The 13,628-nt window shown below is 47.7% G+C and overlaps 1 protein-coding gene across 1 annotated transcript in view; it reads left to right on the top strand.

Moving 5' to 3' along the window:
* Nucleotides 1–5,463: 5,463 nt before the first annotated feature.
* Nucleotides 5,464–13,628, top strand: part of LOC309330769 (maestro heat-like repeat-containing protein family member 7) — a 36,442-nt gene continuing 28,277 nt past the window's right edge. The window contains exons 1-4 of the mRNA XM_081842623.1: nt 5,464–5,527; nt 8,602–8,741; nt 10,984–11,010; nt 13,128–13,244. Of these exons, the coding sequence (XP_081698749.1) occupies nt 8,646–8,741; nt 10,984–11,010; nt 13,128–13,244 (240 nt within the window). The 5' untranslated portion in view covers nt 5,464–5,527; nt 8,602–8,645. The remainder of the gene's footprint in view (nt 5,528–8,601; nt 8,742–10,983; nt 11,011–13,127; nt 13,245–13,628) is intronic.

The following is a 13,628-nucleotide window of genomic DNA, read 5'->3' as shown; positions in this document are numbered from 1 at the left end:
GGAGAGGCTCCGGCCCAACAGGATCCATGTTTCTTCCAGCCAGATCCCCATACTTAAAAGTAAAGTCTATGGGGTACTCCAAATCTTGTTTCATACTCCTTTCAAATCCAAATGTCCCCAAAGCTTCAACTTCCATCTTAATCAAATTTATAATCCGTCGGTCTTCAGATCTCCACACAAGGAGATCTCTCAGTTTTCCGCTCTCCAATTCAGGCCAGACTTTCCACATCAGGTTTTTATTTTCCTTTGTTGCCATCATGTCAGGCCTCAAATTGCAGCTCTCCTTTAACATCTGCAAAATTACAGCTGCTCCTACCTTTTCTTCAGGGGCAACATATATCTCCTCCATATTCTCATGGCTCTCAAGTTTCTCTATTTGTTTAATTGAATGGGCTTCCTGCTTCAAATCCTTATCAGATTCAACAATGTTATTTACTGTTAAGTCCAAAGTTGTGACGTTTATAGCCAAAACATCGATTGGACCTTGTAACTTTCCCAAGAGAACAAATGTTCTATCCAATTCAGCCTCGATTTTCCCTCCTCCAGCCATTCTTGTAATGTCCCTAAACCCCCTCTAGGGGGATTTTGGTTCCTTAATGTTCCTTTCAGCTCAAATCCAAAAATCAAGTTAGTTTGTATCAGCCCTTCCTTATTTTCAACAAATTGTAACAAATATAACCAGCAGAAACAACAGAAACAAAGTTCTCTTTTTCCTTCTGACAGCTAACTTGACAGCTGTCAAACTCTTCAATACTTCATCAACAGGCTCTCTTGCAGGACGCTCCCGGGTCCGGGGGGGGGGTGGAACTTCAGCTCCCAAAGTTAATCTTTTATCCTCCAGTAAAATTTCTTATAATGTCAGAACGTGAAAGTTAAAGTCTTTTAGAAAAAAGAAAGAAAAGATTCTCTCGACCTTAGTTAGCAGGTCCTTTGCTTTAGGTTATTTACAAAGGGGGGGGGCGGACTTCCTTTTTAACCCTTCCCTGCTCGTTCCTGATTCAACAAAATTTTCTTTAAATTCCAATTTCCGTACTACTCACGGGTTGTTACTTTAGAGTCCAATTGTTCCAAGGAAAAAGTCAGCGCTCTCCGACAATGGCTTGCGGCTTCACTCCGCAGAAGGAGCAGTCTACTCACAGCACCGCACCGCACCCCGTCCCCGTTCCGGAGCCTTTAAAAAGGCTCCTTCGCAGATTGGGGGGCGCAAATGGTGCCCGCCGAGTCACCACGCTCACAGGCATCCACGCTTGTGATTTTTAAGGGTCCCCGCGTGGCTGCCGCGGACAAGACCCAATCCTGCGGAGCCGGTTCCCTCCGGAGCTCGGAGGGAATCCGCCATTAGACGATGGCGCTAACCCGGAAGTCCCTGAGCGTAACTTTTCTTAGAGGGAGAAGTTGCTGAATGAGGTCCCTAAGCGCAACCATTTTTTCACTAGGAAGTTTTGAAGTTTGGGCGACTGTGTCCAACTCAATGCCTAGGTAAACCATAGTTGTAGCGGGGCCCTCCATTTTATCTGCAGCCAAAGGTACTCCCAGCTGTCCTACTAAAGATGTGAAGGCTTCTAGAAGGGCCGAGCACTTATGCCTACTATCAGCTACGAGAATAAAGTCGTCCAAGTAGCACGACACACCCTCAGAGCCTATTCTAAAACGAAGCGCCCAGTCCAAAAAGGTACTAAATGCCTCAAAGGCTGCACAGGCCACTGAGCAACCCATAGGCATTGCTTTGTCTACAAAGTAAGTAAAGGTAAAGGTACCCCTGCCCGTACGGGCCAGTCACGTCCAACTCTGGGGTTGCGTGCCCATCTCGCTTAAGAGGCTGGGGGCCAGCGCTCTCTGGAGACACTTCCGGGTCATGTGGCCTGCGTGATGAAGCTGCTTTGGCGAGCCAGCACCAACACAGCACACGGAAATGCCGTTTACCTTCCCGCTATAAAGTGGAGCCTATTTATCTACTTGCACTTAAGAGTGCTTTCGAACTGCTAGGTGGGCAGGAGCTGGGACCGAACGACAGGAGCTCACGCCACCGTGGGGATTCGAACCGCCGACCATACGATCGGCAAGTCCTAGGTGTTGAGGTTTTACCCACAGCGCCACCCGCGTTCTGTGTCTACAAAGTATGCCCCGTCAGATTTAAAACCCAGCCACCGGAAAACTTCCGGGTGGACTGGCAGGAGTCAGAAAGCAGACTCTATATCACATTTCGCCAGCAACGCGCCTTTTCCAAATTTGCGAATAAGTTTAACCGCTTGGTCAAATGAGGCATACCTCACAGAGCAAAGTTCCTGAGGTATCGCATCATTGACAAACCCTCCCTTTGGGTAGGATAGGTTGTGAATCATGTGAAACTCACTGGGTGCCTTTTTGGGGACGATGCCTAATGGGGAGATATGCAAACCCTCTATGGGAGGGACAGAAAAGGGGCCGGCTGCCCTCCCTGCCTTAATTTCTTTAAGTATTTTCTTGCGCGCCACTTTGGGCATCTCTCTAACTGACTTCTGATATGGTGGGTCACCTGAATTGGGGGGCAAGGCAACTGGGATCCTAAAACCTAAACTAAAACCTTCCTAGAGAAATAATGCAGCTGTTCTGTTGGGATAGAGATCCAAAAGGGTTTTTAAGGCTCACGTACCCTTTTTGTCTGGGATGCGGTACAGGCCGTGATTTGGGCTGACTTCCCAGAGACATCACATGAGCGGTGTGAGTTGTTCAACCACATTTTAAATGACACACAGCATTACCAAACCAATAAACAGAATATCCAGTCAATCTTCAGTACCTATAAAAGAACTTCAGGGATAGGACCAGAAGCATTAGCCTCATCCTTAGGATCAGAAGCTGAGGCTCCCACTGATGAGTTGTTGTTTTCAACACAACAAAAGGGATAGAGTTTCACTCCTGCATCTGCTGGAGAACCACCCCCCCTTCCAACTAACTGAAAGTACAACCTGGGAATATACACAGAAGCCCAAATGATTATTTGGAGGCGGAACTGGTACTGCTCGAAGCTGATGGGGTGCGGCTCGTCCCATGCGCCGGCTTCTTGAAAGCGGATCGGTGTCCTGAAGCGACTGTCTGTTGTCCATGCCTTCCCCTTTCTCCGGGGGGGGGGGGAGAAGCCAGGGAGTGAAGGAGGTGAGGACAGGTGACCCCCCCTAGGCCCAAAGTCACCCCAGGCCTCAAAACCAAATTTCCCCTTTCTCTCGTCTACAACAGCTTTTCTCTGCTGTTCTCTGCTTTCTCACAAGATGCTGCTGCATAAGCAAACGGTTATTTTTTATCAGTACAAGAAGCCTTCAAAAAGCTAATGAATAGGCTCTGTCAATGCCAGGAATAAGCAGGTCTGGGAACTGAGTCTTATCTCATCCAGTTGCAACACATCTTGGACACGCTGAACGCAAGGCTTCTCAACCCCCTTGGCTTCTCATCCCCCTTTCCTGGGAAGGGCGCCAAGAGTCCCAAGAGTCCCAGGACAGGAGCTTTCTGTTCATGCTCAGGGAAACTCATGAGGCAGGACTCCTGAGGAGGGGGAGAAGGGGGAGGGAACTGGAGGGGAATATATGCTCTGTGCAAATGGCTGTGAACTTGTGCTTGTTTGTGAAGTTATCACACTAGCTCCTTCTACCAAGCCCAGATGATAGAAATAAAGCTCTTTCTCTGAAATTATCCCTTGAGTGCCTGTTTGACTCCCCTTTCCCTCTCCCGGGTGCAATGCTCTTCCCATCCGAGGGCAAAGCCTGAAGAGGCTACAGGAGTTGTGGCATCCTCAGGCACAGAGGTTTTCCAGGTAGCTAGTCCCAGGGTCCACTTCTGCAGGCAGCGCGCCTCCACCCGCACACAAGACAAGCCGCCTGCAGGAGTCGACTCCTGCAAAGTGGCCCAGCAAGGGGAGATCCTTCCAGCAAGGTTTCAGGGCAGACCTTCAGCCAGACCTAGTCTGTCTTGGGATCCACCCATAATGAGAAAACGAAAACAAAACTGTTCACACAAAAGGCAGGCCTTACATCCAGGCTTTTACTGACCGTACATTAAAATACCTTTTCACAAGAGATATAAAACACAGCACCCAAAATTAGGAAGAGATAACCAGGCTGGAATAGTAGATCATGTCAGATCATTTTCCTCCACAAATTTTACAATATTCTTCTGCTGTATCCACTTCCTCCCCCCTTGGATCTACATGAGCTTGCTATTTCCAGGTCTGTCAAATATTTGGTCATCCTTCTCACTCTGAGTAAAAAGACTTCCTCATTTCAATGTTTACAAATAAAAATACAATACCAAATACTTTGAATCATTCCCAGATTCTGTCAATATCCAGGATAATATTTCCCAATTGCTAAATTTCCAGCAATCAAAACTGGAATATCATATTCCAGTCTTAATAGATTACCTAAAAATGACACTTGTTATCCAGAGATTCTATTTATTTTTAAAAAATAATTTTGTATTGATTTTTCCATGGATTCTACTTCTAACAATATATCTTTAACAATTTTTCATATTTCGACCCTCCTCCCCTGGACTTCCCTCGTACTCACATTTTGTTTTATTTCCCTATTGTTCACATTGCGTATTTGATGTTTCCCCAAAATTTCCTCAATACATATAGTCTTATTTTTTGTTGTAGACAGTTGTGATTGTTCACTGCCAATGAGTCCATTTCTTTATGTTGCCTCTTCATATTGTAAATGGTTCCCATTCTCTTTTAAAGTCTTTGTTGTCCTTTTCATGTAATTTTTCTGTTAGTTTTGCCAGTTCTGCATATTCCATAAGTTTCCCTTGCCATTGTTCTTTCGTTGGTATTTCTTCTGTCTTCCAAATTTGTGTTAATTAAATTCTTGCCGCTGTTGTTGCATGCATAAATAATTTCCAATTTTCTTTTTTTACATCTTGGTCTAAAATTCCTAGAAGGAATGCTTCTGGTTTCTTAACAAAAGTCTTTTTAAACAGTTTTTTCAATTCATTATATATCATTTCCCAATAATTCCTAATCTTTTTGCATCTTGCAGGATGGCTTTTTTTCTAAAAAGAAAAAAGAAGAACAAGATCTATCCCTCATATGAGGACGAGGCCCCTGCCCTACTGCCGGCATTGGCAAAGCCTTCAACATCAGCCACAGAGGGCAGGAGGAGAAATCAAAAGATCTACCCCTCATATGAGGAAGAGGCCCCTGCCCTACTGCCGGCATTGGCAAAGCCTTCAACATCAGCCACAGAGGGCAGGAGGAGAAATCAAAAGATCTACCCCTCATATGAGGAAGAGGCCCCTGCCCTACTGCCGGCATTGGCAAAGCCTTCAACATCAGCCACAGAGGGCAGGAGGAGAAATCAAAAGATCTACCCCTCATATGAGGAAGAGGCCCCTGCCCTACTGCCGGCATTGGCAAAGCCTACCCCATCAGCGGCAGAGGCCATACCGGCAGAGGCCAGACCCCTAGTCTTGCCAGGGCTGGTGAAGCAAGACCCAAGCCAGCAGCGGCCCTCAAAAAAGAAGAGCCTTGAGGACTCTGGGCCAGCGTTCCCAGGTGAGTAGGCAGAACCAGATCCCTCTTGGGTTGTTCCCCTTGGTCTTAGACCTGGTGTTTACCTCTACGGATGTTGGTGATCTGACACTAACTAAAAGCGAAACAAAAGAAGTGCCATGGTCAGATCACTTCCTGGTGCAACTGGACTTCTCCGCGACCCTTCCCCTCTGCAGGGAGGTGGGACCGATTCGGATGGTCCGCCCCTGCTACTTAATGGATCCAACTGGTTTCCAGAGAGCAGTAGGGGATGTTTTATCCCAAGTTGGTGGCCTCTCGGCTGATTCCCTGGTGGCCCGTTGGAATGCGGAGTTAACCAGGGCTATTGACTGTCTGGCTCCGAAGCGCCCTCTCTGATTGCAGAGCCTGGACAGCCCCGTGGTTTTCCCCAGAGCTGAGGGCGAATCGTTGAGACGGCTAGAGCGCCGGTGGCGGAAAACTCACTCTGAATCAGACTGGGCACGGGCTAGAGCTCAACGTCGAGCCTACCAAGTGGCAATGCAGAAAACAGCAGCGGGAGACTTTTTCAGGTGGTTCACAATCTATCAGAACCACTTGCACCACCAGGGCCTGGTAGGGACCCCAAGATCTCCTGCAGTGCTTTTGCAAAGTTTTTTGCAGATAAAGTCGCTCAGATTCAGAAGGAGGTAGACTCCACCGTGGGAGCAGGGACAGGGCGGGAGAGTAGCACTGTCTAGTTCTGTCTAGTGCTGTTACATGGGATCAATTCCAATCTGTTACCTCCGAGGATGTGGACAGGCTGCTTGGACAAGTGAAACCAACCACCTGTCTCCTTGATCCTTGCCCATCCTGGCTGATAAAAACGAGCCGGGAAAGGCTGGGCGATGGGCTCTGCGGGGTAGTGAATGCTTCTCTCTGTGAGGCAGCCTTCCCAGACCCACTGAAAGAGGCGGTCATTAAACCACTTCTTAAAAAAAACTTTTTTAGACCCAGCCAATTTGGCCAACTATCGCCCAGTCTCAAATTTACCATTCTTGGGCAAGGTGGTTAAGCGGGTGGTTGCCGAACATCTCCAAGCATGCCTGGAGGATACAGACCATTTGGATCCCTTCCAATCGGGATTCAGGCCTCACCATGGGACTGAAACTGCCTTGGTCGCACTGGTTGATGATCTCCGGCAGGCTAGGGACAAAGGTGAGAGCTGTTTCCTAGTTCTGCTGGATCTCTCAGCGGCCTTTGACACCATCGACCATAACATCCTTCTGGACCGTCTAGAGGGGCTGGGAGCTGGGGGCACTGTTATACGGTGCTTCCGCTCCTTTCTCCTGGGCCGTGCCCAGAAAGTGGTGTTGGGGAATGAGCGTTCAGACCCCTGGGCTCTCACGTGTGGGGTGCCTCAGGGTTCCGTCCTCTCCCCCATGCTTTTTAATATCTATATGAAGCCACTGGGAGAGATCATCAGGGGGTTTGGGCTGGGTGTTCATCAGTATGCAGATGACACCCAGCTTTACCTCGCCTTTAAATCAGAACCAGTGAAGGCGGTGAAGGTCCTGTGTGAGTGCCTGGAGGCGGTTGGAGGATGGATGGTGGCTAACAGATTGAGGTTGAATCCTGACAAGACTGAAGTCCTGTTTTGGGGGGACAGGGGGCTGGCGGGTGTGGGGGATTCCCTGGTCCTGAATGGGGTAACTGTGCCCCTGCGCAGCCTGGGAGTCACTTTGGACTCACAGCTGTCCATGGAGGCACAGGTTACTTCTGTATCCATAGCAGCTGTCTACCAACTCCACCTGGTATGCAGGATGAGACCCTCCCTGCCTGCAGACTGTCTCACCAGAGTGGTGCATGCTCTAGTTATCTCCCGCTTGGACTACTGCAACGCACTCTACGTGGGGCTACGTTTGACGGTGACCCAGAAACTGCCATTAATCCAGAATGCGGCAGCTAGACTGGTGACTGGGAGCGGCCGCCGGGACCAAATAACACTGGTTCTGAGAGATCTGCATTGGCTCCCAGTACGTTTCCGAGCACAATTCAAAGTGTTAAAGCCCTAAACGTCCTCGGTCCAGTATACCTGAAGGAGCCTCTCCACCCCCATCATTCAGCCAGGACACTGAGATCCAGCACCGAGGGCCTTCTGGCGGTTCCCTCATTGCGAGAAGTAAGGTTACAGGGAACCAGACAGAGGGCCTTCTCGGTAGTGGCGCCCACCCTGTGGAATACCCTCCCTTCAGATGTGAAGGAAATAAGTAGCTACCCTATCTTTAAAAGACATCTGAAGGCAGCCCTGTTTAGGGAAGTTTTTAACATTTAACGCTGTATTGTTTTTAATACTTGATTGGCAGCCGCCCAGAGTGGCTGGGGAAACTCAGCCAGATGGGCGGAGTATAAATAATAAATTATTATTATTATGATACAAGGTCAGGGTCTCTCTTGGTTTCCTTGATGTCTGGGTGGAAGTCCCCCCCCCATCCCACCCCTCCTTGTTCAGAGGTGTGTAACATGGAGCAGGGACTTCCGGGTGGCTGCCCCTGTTCTGCATTGTTGGGGGTTGGACTGGGTGACCCCGCAGGTCCCCTCAGACGCTACAGTTCTATGATCCCTGTTCAGATATGGCATGCACCCGCTCATTGCAACAGGCGAGAAGCCACCTGAGAAAGAACTTGCCGTCTTTTCTCATGTATAAGACGAGGTTTTTTTACCCCCCAAATCAAGTGTCAAATTGGGGCTCCTCTTCTACAGGGGGAGTGCTGAGGGGGGACGGGCGCTTGATTGTAGCCGCCAGGAAGAGATTCCCAGCTATGATTTCTTTGCTGTGGAAAGGGCTGTTGTCAACTGGCAGACGATAGGTGACTTGGTGGTTGATGCCTGCCTGCAATTGTGCAATTTGATTAATGGCTCCCTCCCCCCAAAAAAAGCTCAACCACTCTGGGCAACCCCTCCCCAAAAAAGCTTAGCAAGTCTTGGCAATCTGCCCCCGTTTTCTAAATTTTGAGTGCCCAGAAATAGGGGGCGTCTTATACATGGGGGCGTGTTATACATGGAAAAACACAGTACCTTTCCCTCTCATCCGCCTCATTTACTCACCTCTCTCTCTCTCTCTCTCTTTCTTTCTGAAGAACTCTCTGATGAAAACTTAGAGTACTTGTTGGTGGGTAAGAAAATGCTGGGAGGAAGAACCGTCAGAGAAGCTTTGGAGATGATGGATGAAAAGGAGATTTTGGAGACCATCCTCCAACACCTCCAGCCACCTCCCCAGGTGTGTGTGATGCAGGGTGGATTTGATTGAAATCAAATCGATTTAAAGCATCTTTTTACATTCTTGCTTGTATAATCTTAATATTTACAACCAGATGAAGGTTTCATTTTGGGAATAATAAATTTCCAGAGTAGTTTTTACTACTGATTTGGTTATACTGTTAGGAATGCATAGACACATAATTATGAAATTATTGTGGGGTATAATAAGTTAACTGCATACAGACGCTTCAGGTTACATACGCTTCAGGTTACAGACTCCGCTAACCCAGAAATAGTACCTCGGGTTAAGAACTGCCATCGGCTCAGGGGCGAGAGGGGAAAAGCCGGGTGGATTTCAGAGAGCCCCCAAAGATCGTGGGAAGCAGCACTTCCTCAGCGGAGGAAGGAGAGGAGATGCAGGGGTTGGAGGAGGCAAGGCGGTGCCAGGACACCTTGCCTGAGCAAAGCGGGGAGGAGGGGGGTCCCCCATTACCCAAGCCTTCCTTGCGCAGTAGGTTTCCGCGCAGAGAGGGGAGGCGCAGACTGGGCGCCAAGAAATTACTCTGCTGGGGAAGGTTGAAGGGCCGCCCACTCTCAGATTCTGCCCGTGAATGAGCAAGACATGGAATAGAGGTGCTCTGCATTCTGAAGGTTTTGATCACTAAGAAGAAAGCTGGAAAACCGACTCTTGAGCCATATTTCCTGATTGCTGTCAAGCAACCAACCGGTACCTCTAACAGTGGTGCTTCATGTTAAGAACAGTTTCAGGTTAAGAACGGACCTCCGGAAAGAATTACGTTCTTAACCTGAGCTACCACTGTATATTTGGACAACTTTTCTGCTGTACCTTATTGGAAGAAAAATAACCATTTTCTTAATTAGAATTTAAACAATTTATTTAACTAAAACAATAACATTATAGCTTATATATCCATGTTTGTTAACTGATGTGGTTAACTTTTTTTAAAAAAATTCTTAGAATGAATTTTAGCATATATGAAAAACTTAAAATAAATCCTTACTTCCCAGTGAATAGCCGTTGGACTATAATGCAACTTAAAAAGAAAATATATTTTGGAAGATTTTTCCTCCAAAAGCATTTTATTTTAGAAATCCAAATTAATTTTTAAAAAAATGTGATTTAAATCAAAGAAATCCATTTTTAAAAAAGGGGGTCATTGATTTTTAGCCACCCTGGTCTGATGTTGCGCAGCGTGAACCAGGATTCCCCAACCTGGTGCCCTCTAAATGTTCTGGACCATATGCTGCCTGGGGCTGGTGGGAGCATGTAGAAGGGGAACTGCCATGAACTATCACAGGCAAAGGCAAACCCAGCCCTCCAGCTGTTTTGGGACTACAGCTCCCATCATCCCTAGCAAACAGGACCAGCGGGTCAGGGGTGATGGGCATTGGAGTCCCCAAACAGCTGGAGGGCCGTGTTTGCCTCCGCCTGAACTATTGGGAGCCCAGCTTGGAGGAAGGTCCTATTTGCAGATGCAAGAGACGACTTTCTCCTGGTGGGGCTTGAAAAGAGGACCAGGCAAATTTGGGGAAGCAGAGAAGGCGATCAGTGCAGCATCTGTAGACCGGAAGAAGAACCAATCCATGAACTTGATTTGGTGGGATGACTTGGACCCCAGGAAATGTTGCATGTTTTTTTCTTTAACTTTTGCAACTGATCGTTCCCGATATCTTGGAACGTTTGAGAATCCGATATTGTGCAGTAAAAGTTTTTGTGACTGTATTGTGCCTGATATGGCCAATATTTCCTCTTCGCTCTCAAGAGCAGTTAATTTGCCAGGCCTGGGCATTTGGCAGAGCAGGCAAGCAAATACTTTCTGCAACAGAAAATTTAATAAATAATCATACTGGGAGTGGTATTGTCTGTTTGTTATTATGGTATGTATTTTTGAGTTTTTATATTGTAAACCGGCCAGTGATCTTCGGATGAAGGGCAGTACAGAAATTTAATAAATAATAGTAATAGCCACAATGCCTAGATTCTGTTTGTTCATGGCAAGAAACAAAGTGCTTTAAATGAATGGTGTGTCTCCCAGTCCAGAGGATTTATTGAATCTTCTTTGGAGTGTTACTTTAAAAAAGAAGAAGAATTGATTGCAATAGATTTTACTCCAAATGATTTTTGCAAGAAGTCTATTTCTAGGCATGTGGGGTTTTTTTAGAGAAGACAAGTGGCAGATAGATGGCAACTGTTCTCTAGACAAGAAACATGACACTTTTCTTCATTTTATTCCCAGCAGAAGACATCCAAGCCTGGACACAACAAGGTAAGTCCTTGCCGCGAATTCCTCGCGGCACTTTTAGCGGAATGCTCAGAGTCCCAGGTTCTTTAGTGCAGTATTTATTATTGTGAGCTCAATATATATACAAATATCTACAGAAGCAGTTCATCTAATCAGACAGAGTACCTGCACCTTGAGGCAAAAGAAGACTCCACACTCATCTACACCACTCCACCACTATTGGACAGGCTTCCCTTTTAAACCGGTGACAGCCAATCACATTACTGCTGCGTCATTCTGACCCAGCACTTCCACAGAGAGTATTGGATCTGTAGCCTTATTGGAGTTCACTGATTGGGTCTGCGTTGCTCCGGGACAGGAGGAAGGAAGCCAAATGACACCAAGGTTGATTCAAAGAAGAAAGAGTTTATTCTGCTCTCCGGATAGCAGAAGGTACTTGCGTGATCAAGTCCACAGCAAGTCCAAAGGAATTTTAGGTGGTTCACCGGGGAGTCCCCCGGTGTCTTCCGACACCGGTACGTTCTCCTGGTCAGTGTTATCAGCAAGCCAGATGTCTCTCGCACATGGACAGCTTGAGCGCATCCCACGCCTCACTTGCTGTCACCTTATCAGCTACGTAGACTAGCTGGCTGTCGTCCATTCCAAGGATGATCATAGCCAAGGCTTTCTCATCCTTTTCATCCTCCTCAGGGGGCTGCGGTGGATCTTCCACCACTTTCCACAGGCCCTCACGCTTGAGGAAGTGTTGCATGCGGACTGACCAGATGCTGTAGTTCATGGCCGTCAGCTTCTCCAGCAGCACGCCAGCTCTGGACTGCTCCATTGCTGCAGCTCCCCTCCAGCACCCACGGCTAGATAACAGCCACCTGTACTCATGCGCAGCAGAAGTGTGCTGGGCCCATAACCCTGTCACGAATTCCTCGCAGCGCTTTTAGCAGAAAGCTCAGAGTCCTAGGTTCTTTAGTGCAGTATTTATTATTGTGAGCTAAATATATATACAAATATCTACAAAAGCAGTTCATCTAATCAGACAGAGTACCTGCGCCTTGAGGCAAAAGAAGACTCCACACTCATCTACACCACTCCACCACTATTGGACAGGCTTCCCTTTTAAACCGGTGACAGCCAACCACATTACTGTGGAGGGAGGCTGGGGACACCTGTAAGAGGCTGCAGGTGCAGGTATTAGTCCTCTAAAAAAGTGGGAAGAGCCTAGGGTCAGCGTATCTAGGACAAAAGTGTGTCATGAGAATGAAAGATGAGGCTGCTGGGTTAGACCAGCATCCTTATCTCACAGTGGCCAACCAGATGCCCATGGGAAACTGGAAAGCAGAATTCGAACACAGAGCACTCTCCCCTTCCTGTGGTTTCCAGCAACTGGTATTCAGAAGCATTCCTGCCTCCAACAGTGGAGGCAGAGCAATTAGGACATGCTGAACTTGTCAACTTTCAAATTCCCCAAATGAGGAGTACTAAAGAGTTGTAATAGGGACGCGGGTGGTGCTGTGGGTTAAACCACTGTGCCGTTTGGGCTTGCCGATTGGAAGGTCGGCGGTTCGAATCCCTGCGATGGGGTGAGCTCCCGTTGTTCGGCCCACCTAGCAGTTCAAAAGCACATAGTGCAAGTAAATAAAATAATAATAATAATAATAATAATAATAATAATAATAATAATAATAATTTATTTATATCCCACCCTCCCCAGCTGAAGCCAGTACTGCTCCGGCTGGAAGGTAAACGGCATTTCCGTGTGCTGCTCTGGTTTCGCCAGAAGCGGCTTAGTCATGCTGGCCACATGACCTGGAAAAACTGTCTGTGGAAGCGGACAAATGCCGGCTGCCTCGGCCTTAAAGCGAGATGAGCTTTAAGCCCAGAGTCGTTTGCGACTGGACTTAATTGTCAGGGGTCCCTTTACCTTTACCTTTAAAGAGTTGTAACGTGACTTGGGAATTCAGAAGATGTGTAAAATTGCATACAAATCATTAAAACAATTGCCTAGTACTTGCAATCTATTATTATTATTTAGTATTACCCGACATTTTCAGACGGTAAAATTGAATTTTTTTGGTTTTCCAAAAGCAGTTGATGTAGCTGGTGGGGTCTCCTCCCTGTGACTCACCCAAACCTTCCCCAACCCTTAGAACGCCCTCTATAGATACTATGGACTCAAGCTGCGGGATTCCAGGAGCGCAGAGACAGTCCACCAGTACCTGCACTTACTCCTGAGGTTGCCTCTCGAAGAGGAAGCAGACAGAGAGGTGAGTGAATGTGTGGGATGTCAGGGGGGAGGAGAGCCAGCGGGACTGGGACTGCGCTCACACGGAGACTGTCCTGGAAGAGCCTCCTCCTTCTGAACCCTCTTGATTCAAGCGCCTCCCCAGGCTGCTCCCCAGTGTCCCACCACCACAATCCAGGGTCCCCCACTCTTACTCATCCAGCCAGTCCCTGACATTACCCCACCAGCCCTCTGTCCTGATTTCCGGATTGGTCTCTGCTCATGACCTTCCTCCCTCCAAAGATTTTGTACCCACCCACTCACCCCCTCAAAGCCTCTTACAGGAGCAACTGCTTTTCAGCATTCAACATATCTGGGCAGATTTGTTTAGTTTTGGGTTAGATCAGAGCAGCCAGCAAGTGGCCCT

Source organism: Podarcis erhardii, assembly GCF_964252035.2.
Source record: "Podarcis erhardii genome assembly, chromosome: 15".
In the NCBI taxonomy this organism is placed as follows: Eukaryota; Metazoa; Chordata; class Lepidosauria; order Squamata; family Lacertidae; genus Podarcis; species Podarcis erhardii.
Note: the sequence above shows the minus strand (reverse complement) of the source record. Positions and strands in the feature narration are given on the sequence as shown.